Source organism: Macaca thibetana, chromosome 2 (genome assembly GCF_024542745.1).
Source record: "Macaca thibetana thibetana isolate TM-01 chromosome 2, ASM2454274v1, whole genome shotgun sequence".
NCBI lineage: Eukaryota > Metazoa > Chordata > Mammalia > Primates > Cercopithecidae > Macaca > Macaca thibetana.
In genome coordinates, this window is record NC_065579.1 from 44954905 (window position 1) to 44971105 (window position 16201).

The 16201-nt window shown below is 36.7% G+C and overlaps 1 protein-coding gene across 3 annotated transcripts in view; it reads right to left on the bottom strand.

The window, feature by feature from the left end:
* ATR (ATR serine/threonine kinase) overlaps window positions 1-16201 on the bottom strand; it is a 121206-nt gene that overhangs the window by 884 nt on the left and 104121 nt on the right. For all 3 annotated transcript variants that reach the window (XM_050778103.1, XM_050778101.1, XM_050778104.1), the window contains 7 exons: window positions 15972-16181; window positions 14727-14870; window positions 11607-11757; window positions 8850-9006; window positions 8580-8733; window positions 7232-7383; window positions 3549-3654 (listed from right to left, as the gene is read on the bottom strand). In XM_050778103.1, coding sequence (XP_050634060.1) covers window positions 3549-3654; window positions 7232-7383; window positions 8580-8733; window positions 8850-9006; window positions 11607-11757; window positions 14727-14870; window positions 15972-16181 — 1074 coding nt within the window. The remainder of the gene's footprint in view (window positions 1-3548; window positions 3655-7231; window positions 7384-8579; window positions 8734-8849; window positions 9007-11606; window positions 11758-14726; window positions 14871-15971; window positions 16182-16201) is intronic.

Here is a 16201-nt window from a genome sequence, read left to right on the forward strand (position 1 = left end):
AAAGAGGAGGGCCACGGGATGGGGGCTGTTGCTGTGCTGTCTGCCATCGACTTTTCCGCCAAGAGCCTGGACTCCAAATGTGACTTATGTTCCAGCAGAACTCCAGGTGTTTAAAAGAACCCCTACAACAGCCAACTTTTCCTTTATGCAGTTGCAAACCAGCTCCTGCTTATTTCTTTGGTGAAGCACTTGAGCCACGTGCATGAACCAAACCCAGTTAAGACAGGTGTTTAAGTTACTTTGCCAGACCTTTATCCTAATGGGTCTGCTGTGTTCTTTCACTTGTGATGAGTTTAGCTCATTGAGACTACATCACCACAGAGCTATTACTCACTTAATGAAGTCCACTAAAGAGAGAGTTCATCAGGATCCTTGTGAGACTATTTCTCATATCCAGAAAAATCAGATCAAGGGAAGTAGCCTTTGAAGCACAAACTTCATGTTACTTAAATGAATTTGAAAAACTTGCCATCTTAGGAAAAGGTGGATATGGAAGAGTATACAAGGTCAGGAATAAATTAGATGGTCAGTATTATGCAATTTAAAAAATTCTGATTAAGGGTGCAACTAAGATTGCATGAAGGAACTATGAGGAATGAAGGTGCTGGCAGTCCAGCACCCTAATATCATTGGTTATCACACTGCGTGGACAGAACATGTTCAAGTGATCCAACCACAAGCAGATAGAGCTTCCATTCAGTTGCCATTTCTGGAAGTGTTCTCCGACCAAGCAGAGGAGAGATACCAATACGGTATTAAAAATGGTGAAAGTAGCAGCTCATCCATTATCTTCACTAAGCTCACCTCAGAAAAGAAAAACCCTTTTGAGAATCTGACACTCAGAATAACAAGCTGGTGAACTATACCATCAATTCCATCTTAAGAGACACCAGTGAATTTGAATCATCCCTGGAGCTCCTGGAAAATGGCTTGGCGGGTTTGTCCACCAGGTCAGTTGTGCCGTAATTCCCTCCAAGAGGAGAATTTCACATCCACTGAGGAATCTTCCAAAGAAAACTTCAACTTGTTGGGGATAGAGGTGCAGTACCACCTGATGCTGCACATCCAGATGCAGGTGTGCAACTCCACCTGTGGGACTGGCTAGCCGAGAGAAACAAATAGGGCCAAGAGTGTGTGGATAAGTTTGCTTGTCCTTATGGCCAGTGTTACAACAAAAAATATTCAAGAATTAGTGGAAGGTGTGTTTTACATACATAACATGGGAATTGTAAACAGAGATCTGAAGCCTAGAAATATTTTTCTTCATGGCTCTGATCAGCAAGTAAAAATAGGAGACTTTGGTCTGGCTTGCCCAGACATCTTACAAAAGAACACAGACGGCCGGGCGCGGTGGCTCAAGCCTGTAATCCCAGCACTTTGGGAGGCCGAGACGGGCGGATCACGAGGTCAGGAGATCGAGACCATCCTGGCTAACACGGTGAAACCCCGTCTCTACTAAAAATACAAAAAACTAGCCAGGCGAGGTGGCGGGCGCCTGTAATCCCAGCTATGTGGGAGGCTGAGGCAGGAGAATGGCGTGAACCTGGGAGGTGGAGTTTGCAGTGAGCTGAGATCCAGCCACTGCACTCTAGCCTGGGTGACAAAGCGAGACTCCATCTCAAAAACAAAAACAAAAACAAAAAAAAACCCAAAAACAAAAGAACACAGACTGGACCAATAGAAACGGAAACAGAACACCAACACATATATCCAGAGTGGGCACTTTTCTGTACGCTTCATCCCAACAGTTGGAAGGATCTGAGTATGATGCCAAGGGTCTCACTCTTGCCCAGGCTGGAGTGCAGTGGGGTCATCATAGCTCACAGCAGCCTCCAACTCCTGGGGTCAAGTGATCCTCCCACCTCAGCCTCCCAAGTAGCTGGGACTACAGCAGTGTGCCACTGTACCCGGCTAATTAAAAAAAACTATTTGTAGAGACCAGGGCTGGCTTTGTCCAGTTAGATATGTATATAGCTTGAGTCTGATTCTGCTAGAGCTCTTTCAGCTGTTTAGAACAGAAATGGAGCAAGCAGAAGTTTTAACAGGTTCAAGAACTGGTCAGATACTGGAATCCCTCAGTAAAAGGTATCCACTACAAGCCAAGTATATCTAGCACTTAATGAAAAGGAACATGTCCCAGAGACCATCTGCTCTTCAACTGCTACAGAGTGAACTTTTCCAAAATTCTGGAAATATTAATCTCACCCTACAGATGAAGATAATAGAGCAAGAAAAAGAAATTGAAGAACTAAAGAAGCAGCTAAACCTCCTTTCTCAAGACAAAGGGTTAAGGATGACATGAAGGATGGGGGCGTACGGGTCTAGCCTTCCTCAAGCTATATCAGTGGGATGAAAGTGGATTTAAACTCTTAAGGTAGTTAACTGGAATGTAAATTTTTAATCTTTATTAGAGTATAGTTGGTATAATTCATTGTATTTAGTAAGCCTGTACAAGACTTTTTTTTTTTTTTGAGACAGAGTCTTGCTCTGTCACCCAGGCTGAAGTGCAGTGGCCAGACCTCAGCTCACCGCAAGCTCCGCCTCCCGGGTTTACGCCATTCTCCTGCCTCAGCCTCCCGAGTGGCTCGGACTACAGGCGCCCGCCACCTCGCCCGGCTAGTTTTTGGTTTTTTTTTTTGGAAATAGATGGGGTTTCACCATGTTAGCCAGGATGGTCTCAATTTCCTGACCTCGTGATCCGCCCGTCTCGGCCTCCCAAAGTGCTGGGATTACAGGCTTGAGCCACCGCGCCTGGCCAAGACTTGTTAAAGATGTAAGAGTGGCCTCCCCACCAAAAATAATCCTCAGTTTATTCTAACTTATTAAAAACAACTATCTGAGCTAGGTGCAGTGGCTTATGCCTATAATCCCTGCATTTTGGGATGCTGAGGTGGGTGGATCACTTGAGACCAGGGGTTCAAGACCAGCCTAGCCAAGACGGTGAAACCCATCTCTACTAAAAATATAATAGTTAGCCGGCTGTGGTGGTGCATGCTTGTAGTCCCAGCTATTTGGGAGGCTAAGGCAGGAGAACTGCTTGAACAGGGGAGGCAGAGGTTGCAGTGAGCCAAGATCGTGCCACTGTGCTCCAGCCTGGATGACAGAGCAAGACTTTGTCTCAACAACAACAACAACAAAACTATCTGCAAGGTTTGCAGCTTCAACTAAGTAAGAAGTGAATTGCTGCATTTGTTAACATAGCTTGTGATATACTCGTATGATATTAAAGCTCAGACCTGTTGTTCTGTAAGTTCAGGCAATTTGTACTTAAGTTTTTCCTACTATATCTCATAACTGTGAATTGTCTATGGTTAAACAAGTGTGCCATGAACAGTTTTATTATACAAATGAGAATACTGTTAACATTAGTGACAAAAAGAAAACTTATGGCATTGTGATACTAGAGAACTAGATTTCAGAGTAATCAATAGTCACTAACAGTATTTCCAAGCAGTTCTCATGCATAGAGATGAGAACTATAGCTGCATATCAAGTTCATTTGTAGAGATGAAGACTACAGCCCGTATCAAGCTATACCTTCTACTAACCTTTTCGTTGACAACTTCTCCAGTTTCATTCAGTGGTGCTTTGGAATGCCCTTTCACTGGTTTACTCCACTCCACAAGAGGATCATGTAGAAAAGTCTTTAAGACACTAAAATTGAAACAAATATTGGGGTAGGATGTTACCTTTGCATGAAGAAATCTTGCTAACATCAATATTTAAGTGAAGGATAAGAAGCTAATGGTAATACTCTTATAATGCACATTACTACCTCTTCATTAAGTTATGTGAAATTTCTGTTTTGGTGTGAGGGGAGGGTAAGAGAAGGGAAGGCAGGAAAAAAGGCAAGATAGAGGAGAGTCAGAGGTGTTTTGGAGAATAGAGTAAGATGAGTTCTATGTGCCATCTCTAAGTGTATACTGTGAACTGGTAAATGCCTATATGTTGAATGAAGGAGTTTTATCCCTTACCATGTCTTCAATAACCATATAACATCTATAGCTACCATAGAGATCTAGCCCAGACCTTTTTTTCTGCACTCTAAACATAAAATCCAATTACTTATGGGAAATACCCAGTTGGATATGTTCCAAGCACCTCAAACTCAGTATCTCCAAAATAAAATTCATTACCTTTTCCCAACTATTTCTCCGTATTCCCCAAATCATCATCCACCTAGACAAAAATCTAGGAATCATCCTTGCCCCGTCTTCCTCTAACATGCAATTACACCTCCTAAATCTCTTTGGAATCTCTTCACTTATCTCCGTCTCTGCTGCCGTGGTACTATCCAGTACACCATCATCCTTTCCTGGGTTACTGCAATAAACCTCTAACTAGTTATGATATACTTCCTATTTCAGAGAATTTGCTTTTGCATATGTCCAACTAACCAGTATTCTACCATAATGTCTGATAGACAGCTTTTAAATAATGAAGGTGAATAAATAAGCTTTAAAGGTCCTTTCAAACAATCTGTTTCCCACAGCTAACTTCATACTTAAAGGTCAAAGACTGACTGTTGTACCCCTAAGATCAGGAACAAGACAAGGATGTCCACTTCTAGCATGTCTATTCGACATTGATTTAGCTAGGGCAAGTAGGCAAGAAAAAGAAATAAAAGGCATTGATATTAGAAAGGAAGAAGGAAAACTATATCTGCAGATGACATGTTGTTGCGGAGAGAAAATCTTAAGGAAGTCACAAAAATAATTATTAGAACTAATACTTGAATTCGGCAGATTGTAAGATACAATATCAATATATAAATATCAATTGTATATCTATACACTAGCAATGAACAATCCAAAAATGAAATTAAGAAAGATTCCATTTAGAATAAAACCAAAAGGAATAAAATACTTAGGAATACAGTTTTAAAAAGTTAAATATAAGACTTGACCCTAAAAACCACAAAACATTGATGAAAAAAATAAAATTCAAATAAATGGAAAAACCTTCCATGTTCATGGATCAGAAGACTTAATATGGTTAAGACAGCAATACTCCCTAATTGATTTACAAATTCAATGTCATTCCTATCAAAATCCAAACTGATTTTAAAATTAATATGGAAATACAAGGGACCCATAATAGCTAAATGATCTTGGGGGAAAAAAGCAAAGTTGGAGCACTCACACTTTCTGATTTCAAAATTTACGACAAAGGTACAATAATCAAAATACTGTGTTGTTAGCGTAAGGTTAGGCATATAGATCAATAGAATATGGCTGAAAATCAATTGACCATTTCAACAAAAAAGCCAAGATAATTAAATGAGGGGGAAAATATTCTTTTCAAAAAATGGTGCTAGGACAAATGGATATGCACATGCAAAAAAAATGAATATGGACCCCTGCCTTACACCATATATACAAAATAACTGAAGACAGATAAAAGTTCTAAATAGCAGAGCTAAAAGTCAAAAATACTTAGAAGAACACATAGGTATAAATCTTCATGGCTTTGGATTAGGGAATCGTTTCTTAGATATGACACCAGAAACACCAAAAGTAACCAGAAGAAAAAAACCAAATTAGACTGCATCAAAATTTAAAAACTTTTATGTTTCAAAGGCCATCATCAAAGAAAGAGAAGAGACAACCCACAGATGGAAGAAAATATTTGAAAATCATATCTTATAAAGGCCTTGTATCCAAAATATTTAAAGAACTCTTGCAACTTGGCTGGGCAGGGTGGCTCATGCCTGTAATCCCAGCACTTTGGGAGGCTGAGGCGGGTGGATGGCTTGAGCTTACGAGTTCGAGACCCGTTTGGGCAACATGGCAAAACCCCTTCTCTGCTGGGGAAGCTGAGGCAGGGAAATCGCTTGAACCCAGGAAGCGGAGGTTGCGGTGAGTGGAGATCATGTTACTGCACTCCAGCCTGGGTGACTGTCTCAAACAAACAAACTCTTACAACTCAAGAATAGGCCAGGCATGGTGACTCATGCCTATAATCCCAGCACTTTGGGAGGCCAAGGCAGGAGGATCACCTGAAGTCAGGAGTTTAAGACCAGCCTGGCCAACATGGTAAAACCCAAACTCTACTAAAACCGCAAGAATTAGCCAGACATGGTGGCTCATGCGCACATGCTGTCCCAGCTACTTAGGAAGCTGAGGCTTGAGAATCGTTTGAACCCAGGAGGTAGATGTTGCAGTGAACCGAGATCATGCCACTGCACTCCAGACTGGGTGACAGCGAAACCCTGTCTCAAAGGAAAAAAAATAAAAAGAATAAAAAGACAACCCAATTTAAAAGTGGGCCAAGGATTTCAATAGACATTTGTCCAATGATCTACAAATGGCCAACAAACACATGAAAAGATGCGCACCATCACTGGTCATTAGGGAAATGCAAATTAAAACCACAATGAGATACAACTTCACATCCCTAGAATGGGGAAAATAAAAAGGCAGACAATAACCAGTGTTAGAAAAGATGTAGAGAAATTGAAACCCACATGCATTACTAGTGGGATTATAAATTGTTACAACTGCTTTGGAAAATGATTTGAGAGTTCTTCAAAACGTTAAATATAGCATTTAACATATGACCCAGCAATTCCACTCCCAGGTATTCGCAAGAGAACCGAAAACAAATGTCCACATAAAACTTGTGCACAATGTTCACAGCCAAACTATTTATAATACAAAAAAGGTGGAAACAATCTAAATGTCTCTTAACTGATGAACAGAAAAAGAAAATATAGTATATCCATGTAACAGGATACCATATGGCAATAAAAAAACAATGAAATACTGATACATGATGAACACTGAAAATATTACGTTAAGTGAAAGAAGACAAACATGAAAGGCCACATATTAGATGATTCCATTTATATGAAATGTCCTGAACAGGTAAATCCATAGAGACAGAGAATATTATATCTGAGTGGTTACAAGTAGATAGCAGGAGTGGGAGGGCGAAGGAATCAGGAGTGACTGCTAATGCCTGTGGAATTTCTTTTTGGGCTGATGAAAATGTTTTAAAATTAGATAGTGGTAATGGTTGCACAATCTTGTGACTATACTAAAAACCATTTAATTATGTACCTTTAAAAGGGTGAATTTATGGTATGTAAATTATATCTGCATAAAGCTATTATTTAAAAAAACTATTTCAGTCAGTGCAAAGTGGTTCCCATATAAAAACAAACATATGTAGGGGCCAATAATTATATTCAAGGTTACTGTTAAATTATTTACAAAGTATAGATGATTACCTCATTAAAGGCTCTCGCTGATCACGCATAAGCCTCATTGTAACTTCACATGCTCTTCGAAAAAGACCCTCTGTTCCCATAGGACCCATTCCATTAACCATATTATGAGTCAGGCGAAATGGTACAATTTCTGGAACTTCAAAGGTTTCTCCCTTAGAAACAATACATTTTGTTACAAACTAACAATGTTAGAATTTAAAAATCTTTACTCAGAGAACTTCATGTCCAGATTCTTTCAACAAAGAGCAAAAATACCTTCAAAATATTTATGTTGTAATTACATTAGAGGTTTGTAACATGAAGGAGCCATGTAGCTCTCTGCCTTTGCTTTTATAGAACTGAAACCATACTTGATCTTGGATAAGATCTAGGAGATAAGTGGATTACCTTTCACTGAGTTTAGTATAGTGAATAAACAGTATTACAGATAAAGTTTGTGCATTCAATATTTAGTCTCATATTTTCTTTGTCTTTCTTGAATAATATGAAATACAAATATTCTCATATATTTCTATTTTTCTTTAACACTTTCATCTTAAGACAAGAGATGAGAAGCAGCCAAGGGTCAGATGCTTACATCCCCTCATAAAGGAAATAAAACATGTCATATAATGAAGTCCAGTTGTTCATTTTCTGCTGTCCTCTAATCTGCCTTTTCTAGGGACCTTTCATCCCTCCAATCAGTTACCCTAAATTCCTCTCTTGTATGGTTTAACCCATGCCAGTGTTTTATCTCTGATTTGTTCTCAGTTGGATCTATGATCTTTCTTGATTTCTTGTGACAGCACAACGCAATCTGTAGATGATGGAGGTGAAGAAAATAGTGCACTAACCTACCAGTCTGCCCTGCGGGATTCTAATACTGGAAAATTGTAGGGGGCCTTAAAGATGGGTCCAATTGCCTCAATTTATTCCCAGGCCCCACTCTGGATCTACAGAATCTGAATCTCCTGGGTATCTATAAATTTTTTAAAAATTATTGGATAATTCTGATATGTTGCTAGAATTGGAAACTATCATATTAAACTACTCTGTCTCTCTAAAACTGAGTCTCAGTAAAATGAACTGATCTGCCCATATTCACATAACTAATAACTGAGTCAGAACCTAAACCTATGTTCTTGGACTTCAAATTCAGTACTAGCTGTACAGTATCACTCTTCTAAGTTCTCTCCATCCTAATATGCATTACTACATGATCCACTGATGAAAACTAGTCAACAAATTATCAATATAACTCAACTGTGAGTATAACTGCTACCAACAGGTATGTCAAGGAAGAACAGTTGTTGAGAAAAGGAAATTGGGGGAAAATATACAATTAGTAAGAATAACTCACATCACATACCTTATTGAAAAGACAGTTGAAATCTACATGTACGCATTCACCAGTCAAAGAATCAAAGAGAATATTTTCACCATGACGGTCTCCAAGCCCCAGAATATAACCAACCATTGACATTACTGCAGTGGAACGGCAGTATGCTGATCTACTACTGTACCTAAAAGAAACACAATGCCTATGAAATATCCATATACCATATGAGGCGAATATAAATCTAAAATATTAAAAATAAACATTCAACCATAACAACATATAATATTCTTGGTAACCTACCATGATGTAGGATCAGGGAATGTTCTCAGAAACCACTCATGAAAAATAGGAGGATGCCTGGGCAGGAGAAATTCTCGGAATACTTTGAGTTTTTCAGATAAAGCTGCTGACTTTGGTAGCATACACTGGCGAAGTTCTTTTCCTGTCATATACACTCCTGCAAGGAAGAGTGATATCCAATAATCACATCAGCCAAATGAAAAAAAAAAATTTTTTTTGTTAAAATTGGCCAGGAAACACCTACTTCTTTTCAAATTGTTACTGAAAAACAAGCATAAATGAAAAATTTTCAATTAAGCATACATAAAGTTACTGGTTATATAATAAAATAATAAACCACATTATCTTCCCTTGATACAGATAACCCTTGAACAATGTGAGTTTGAACTGTGTGGGTCCACTTACATGTGATATTTTTCAACCAAACATGGATCAAAAACATGGGATGCAAAATCATTATATACTGAGGGCTGACTTTTCATACATGCAGGTTCTGCAGGGCTGACTGTGAGACTTGAGTATGTGTGGATTTTGATATGTGAGGGTATTCTGGAAGCAATCCCCCAGATAAGGGGGGACCACTGTAGTTACCCAAATGAAGCCTCTTATTGATGAAAATTAATGTCAGTTAAAACCAGTGTTATGAAATCAAATAGTTCCAGAATACAAGACTCAGAATTAAGTCCCAAATGAATGAACTTTTTTTAAATATATATGTTATTATCAATATATATGTATATATACATATATTTTACACTGACACAAATTATCAAAGAAAAAATATATTTTCAAATCCAAACTCAGATATATACAATATTTCATAGTTATAAATAAAATAGTCAACAGCAAGTTCTTTGAACTCTGACTCAAGTGTCTTTGAGTTTCAGTTTTGCAACTGTGAACTCAGACAAGTTACGTAAGTTCTCTGGCACTGTCCATAAAATAGGGATAATCAGGTGTGTTAACAATAATAAATAAAATAATGTACATAACATACTTGGCATAATACCTATTATATAGTAATTTAACAGTATTACTTAATGTCATAAATTGAACTTTATCTCTCAAAAAATATGCTGAAATCCTAATTCTTGGTACCCAGGAATGTGAGCTTATTCAGAAACAGGATCTTTGCAGATGTAATGTTGTTAAGACAAAGTCATTAAGGTGGGCCTTTAATTCAATAATCCAATGACTGGTATTCTTGTGAGAAAATGGAGACACAGAGACATAGAGACAATGCTATGTAACAATAAAGGCAATGTGGTACAATACATCCAGAAGCCACAGAACACCAGAAGGTTAAAAGAAAGGCAAGGAACATTAGCCTTCAGAGAGGTCATGGTTCTAGTGACATCTTGATATTGTATCTTTAGCCTCCAGAACCATGAGAAGATAAATTTCTACTGTTTAAAATCGCCTAGTTCGCAGTAATTTGTTATGGCAAATACCATACGAATTATGTATGAAAACATACACTTATTTTCTACTTCACTTTGATAACTTGATCTATTCATTTTTAATGTATTATACCATATGCACTTTAAAAACATCTTATTTTAAAATAAGTTTAGATGCTACAAAAAGTTACATCATCGATACGGAGTTCCCACATATTCTTCACCCAGCTTTCCTTAATGTTCATTCTTGCATAACAATAGTACAATTATTCAAATCAGGAAATTCTTATTGTTACAGTATTATTAACCAAACTTCTGACTTTATTCAAATTTCACCAGCTGTCCCACTAACACACTTTGTTTGGGGGTCAGGATCCAATCCAGGATTACACATTACATTTAGTTGTCATCAAATGTCAACTCCTTAATGTCATCAAATCTGGGAAATCTCTTTCTTTGTCTTTCATTACTTTGACATTTGTAAGGAGTTTGGACCAGTTATATTTTTGTTTCTCTAAAGTTACTATACTTTTCCCTTTATAATTGATAAGTATCTGATAGGGAGATACTTCAAGATTCTTCAAATAACTTGTTTCTCATCTTTGCCTATTAATTTTAGCATTCATTAATAATCACTGCCTACAATAAGTATTACTATAGTGTTTGTTAATTGGTGATTTCCAATTTCCATCATCCTTTCTACATTTATTCATTGAAATTCTATTAGAATATAAGGAAGAAATTCCTTATTTCCTATTTATTTCTTTCACTTCCCTATTTATTTACTCAAATATTTATTTATATCAGTATGGGCTCATATTTATTTGTTTATTCCATGGGTTATAATAGTTTACAATCATTATTTATTTTGTTGCTCAAATTATCCCAGGTTTGGACAGTTGGAGCCTCTTATTCCAATCTAAAACGTAAGACTTCATTCTAGCCTTCTCTTTCCTTTCTCCAACAATGAGAAAACTGGCTCTCATTATACACAACATATTTACTTATTTGCTAAAGACTAGTACTGTATATACATAAAGTAGTTTCAGAATTGTTAACCAATATCTGTGAAAAACAAATATTCATATATAGTTTTATAAGCTACCTCAAATCCTATTGGGATGAAGACAGGGAAGGAATCAAAATAGAAGGAAGGAAGGAAGGAAGGAAGGAAGGAAGGAAGGAAGGAAAGAAAGGAGGGAAACACTTAAGTGTTTCCATATATAAAATCTAGAAATTTCACTATGGCTTATATCAAAAACATAGGCTAACATATATTAATACCAATATACCCATATTATATAACTTAATAGCTATTATACCCATACTGTATACTTATAAGAATTAATTTTAGTACCCTTTTCCTTATATAGTTTGGTCAGAATAGGTCTCAAACCAGCAGTGTTGTTCACCCATTCAATAATCCCACATTCATCATTCAGTGGAATAACTGCATATGTTCGAATATGAAGCTCTCTTCTACGAGACTCTGCATCTTTTCTTAAGCACTGTTAAAAAATACACAGAAATTTAAAAACAAGATAGAACTCAAAATTTCTAAACATTATATCAAATATATCTAAAGATTGTTCATTTCATAACAAAAGAATGTCGATGAAGGCTTACTATGTGGTATACATGAATAATTCTTCTGAATGGTAGGGAAGGAAACTACTGGGACAGTATCTCTATTTACAAATTATTAAAAATGTCCTGGGTAGGCCCTTCTTTTTAATTATTCACTATTAATGTGACAAGAATATTGTGTTTAAAATATTTAAGTTGTATATTTAACAATGACAAAATACTGCTGTTTTATTTTCTATTGCTTTAGAGGTATTACTGAAACAGTAAGTCTTTAGGCACAGAGACTGCTATTTAATTTTAATTATTTCTTTTTTTTTTTTTGAGAGGGAGTCTTGCTCTGTCGCCCAGGGTGGAGGGCAGTGGCGCGATCTCGGCTCACTGCAAGCTCCGCCTCCTGGGTTCTTGCCATTCTCCTGCCTCAGCCTCCCGAGTAGCTGGGACTACAGGCGCCCGCCACCTCGCTCGGCTAGTTTTTTGTATTTTTAGTAGAGACAGGGTTTCACCGTGTTCGCCAGGATGGTCTCGATCTCCTGACTTTGTGATTCGCCCGCCTCAGCCTCCCAAAGTGCTGGGATTACAGGCGTGAGCCACCACGCCCGGCCAATTTTAATTATTTCTAAAATACATAAACAACAGAGCATGAGTTCTATGACATCCTCAAAATGTATTGCTTCTCTTGCAGTTTATCACAACCTTATTTCAAAAGCTATCCTTTAGCAGAAGAAAGGCTTACGTATTTCATCTGATTGATCCTGATATATCAGGTAAAAATAAACAGTATTACGTTTAATTCTAGACCTGTATGAAGTAAGCACACATCTATAATTGTAACCTGCTCAATTCAAAAGCACAATCCCTGACCAAAAATACATTTTACACTTTAGGAAATAGGTTCCATAACTACCAAGAAAACAATGTGGCCATAGAATCTCATATAAAGATCAGTGTGTGGCCTCCAAAACTTACATAGTTTTTTACAATCAGGCTATTTTATCTTACCATGTTCATGAGGGAAAATGTAACAAAATAATTAAAGTAACAAAGCTGATTAATGTAAATTTGTAAACTAAAGCCAGGCCACTTGATACTCAAGTAAATCTGATACTCAGAAAAACACTCAGGGAGCTTTGGAGAGAACATACTAATGGTTCAGTAGTTAATGAATTAAGATACCATTTTAACAAACAATACTTTTTTGTTGTTGTTGTTGAGACAGAATCTCACTCTGTCACCCAGGCTGGAGTGCAGTGGCACGATCTGGGCTCATTGCAACCTCCGCCTCCCAGGCTCAACCAATTCTCATGCCTCAGCCTCCCAAGTAGCTGGGAATACGTGCGTACACCGTCGTGCCTGGCTAATTTTTGTATTTTTAGTAGAAAAAGGTTTTCGCCATGTTGGCCAGGATGGTCTCGAACTGCTGGCCTCAAGTGATCTGCCCTTTTCAGCCTCCCAAAATGCTGGGATTACAGGCATGAGCCACCACACCCAGCCCAAACAATGTGTTAAAATAAAAAATAATCCTCCTTTTCATATTGCTTTTGAAATAGGTTTTTAATGTGGTATTAATTTTTAAATTACTTTTGGTTAAACCAAGCAGACGATAACTGTTCTTTTTTTAAAAACTCATCTAGTGCTACATCTTTTCTATGCTAAAGATCTATGACTTTAAAATGTGGGAAGGCAATGAGAAGAAAGGAGAAAAAGCTTTTAGAAAAATAATGAAGTTTCATCTTTCCACAGTATGGATCAATTTTTACCAATGGAAAAAAACATATGCTATGCATTTGCAAATACCTGGTTACAGAATAATTCAAAATACATAAAACCATACATTTATAATAACCCTTTAATAAGATTCCTCATATCATCTTTGAGATAGAAATCAAATGCCAATAGAACTGAAAAAATGCTAATGATTACCTTTCATTTATCTATTTATTTATTTTTAAGAGTCAGGGTCTTGGCTCTGTCATCTGGGCTACAGTGCAGTGGGATGATCATAGCTCACTGTAGCCTCCAACTCCTGGGCTCAAACAATACTCCTGCTTCAGCCTCCTGAGTAGCTGGGACTACAGGCACATGCCTGGCTAATTTTTTTTTATTTTTTGTAGAGACAGGGTTTCACTATATAGGCCAGGCTGGTCTCAAACTCTTGGCCTCAAGTGGTCCTCTTTCCTGGGCCTCCGAAAGTGTTAGGATTACAAGTCTGAGCCACTGCACTCAGCCTATTTATCTTTTGATAAATATATTAACACAATAGGCAAAAGGTAGAAGCATCTAAATGTCCATCATTGGATAAATAGATAAATAAAATGTGGATGGAAAACATTAGACTATTATTCGGCTTTTAGAGGGAGAAAATTCTGACACTTGCTATAAAATGAATGAACTTTGAATAATGCCAAGTGATTTAAGCCAGTCATAAAAGGAGAAATACTGCACTTATATGAGGTACCTCAAATGGTTAAGTTCATGGAGACAAAGTAAATGGTGGCTGCTGAAGGCTGAGGGGAAGGGAAATGAGAAGTTATTGTTTAATAGATACAGAGTTCCAATTTGGGAAGATGAAAAAAGTTTTGGAGAGGGATGGTGGTGATGATTGTACAACAATGTGAATGTACTTAATGCCACTGAATGATATACTTCAAAAACTGTTAAATGTTAAGTTTTATGCATGTACATTTTATCTCAATAAAAAAAATTAAGTGAAAATGAAAAAGTATATTTCATTCCTGCTTTTTAAGAGCGATCCGTTTGCATACTAAAATGCCTATATCAGATTGATAGTAATTATAGCAACTCTGAAATAAAAGCATTCTGGTTTTATAATTGTCAAATTTTTTTAAAATAAAAAATAAATAAATAAAATAAAAGCAAACTATTTCCAAACCTTATTAATCAAGGAATTGAATTCCATTAGTCTACAATCCTTTCTCAGGTCATCTTTTGGCTTACACATCATGATGTAGAACTTTCCATCTGACCCTTTTAAAGAAATCTTCTTTGGTTTCTGAAGAGAAGCAAGAATTTCCACCTAAAAGATGATGAGTTATATATGAATTAGGGCCAAAAATTTCTGTGTAAATGTCTGTATATTATAAACCTTGAGTTATGTAAAAAAAAAAAAAAAAAAAAAAAAAAAAGAATATCACAAGCTATATTATGTAGTGAATTTGTATTTAAAAATTTTTTTATTTTAATTATCTATGACCTATGAAAATAATGACTGTCTATGAACAGAAACATTTTCACCCATTAAAAATAGCTATGACATAAAAAGATTACTTCATCGCCAATACAAGTACTTACATATTCAAATCTAGACAGCCCCCTTCAAAGCAGTCAAAATGTTTAAAAGATTTTTGAAACATCTTTTCAGGATCTTTCTGCAAAGACTGAGACTCTGTTTTTCAATGCTTTATCAATTAAAAGTAATTTGATTTCTGAAAAAACAAACTCCTCCAAAATTAAGTGTACCTAATGAAGTGAGTAAATAAGGTGAATAATACTGCTTAAATTAAAAACAAAGCATAGACTGGGTACAGTGGCTCACGTTTGTTATACGAACATGGAAGGCTGAGCAGGAGGATGGCTTGAGCCTAGGAGTTCAAGACTAGCCTAGGCAACATGACGAAACCCCGTATCTTCAAAAAATTTTAAAAATTAGCTGGGCATGTTGACATGCACCTGTAGTCCCAGTTACTCAAAAGGCTGAGGTGAGCAAATTGCTTGAGCCTGAGAGGCAGAGGTTGCAGTGAGCTGAGATCGCACCACTGTACTCCAGCCTGGGCAACAGAATGAGACCCTGTTTCTAAAAAAAAAAAAAAAAAAAAAAAAAAAAAGAAGAAGAAAAATCAAACTGTGAAAAAGTAAAGATTATAGTCACACTAAAACAATAGGAGCATTTGAAAAATCAAAACATTAGGGTGAATGTGAATCATGAATCAGAATTTTTTTTAATCACTGAATTTTTTTGCCATCAGTACAAATGAGTTTAGTTTTACTCTTCTGTATTTCCAATTTTTTTTTTCTTCACAAATAAGATTCACGTAGATTCTGTGAAACATACTTTTTATCTTAATTTGAAGTTAACAACTAAATTTTAAAATCATAGTCATATAAAACTGAAGTTTACCATATCATCAAACCCTGCAATATAGGCCCAATGTCCAGGAAATGGCTCATGGCTAGCATGGTTAGCATGGGTACCCAGAATTGATGGAAGTGTAGGTATCATGACTGATTGCAGAGGAATGAGGATTTCACTAAATGTTGCTTCTTCTACCAGTTTTTTAAGCATTTTAAAATGAGTCCTCATGCTTAATGTGGAACTACTTCCATCAACCTGAAAAAATAAATAGTGCA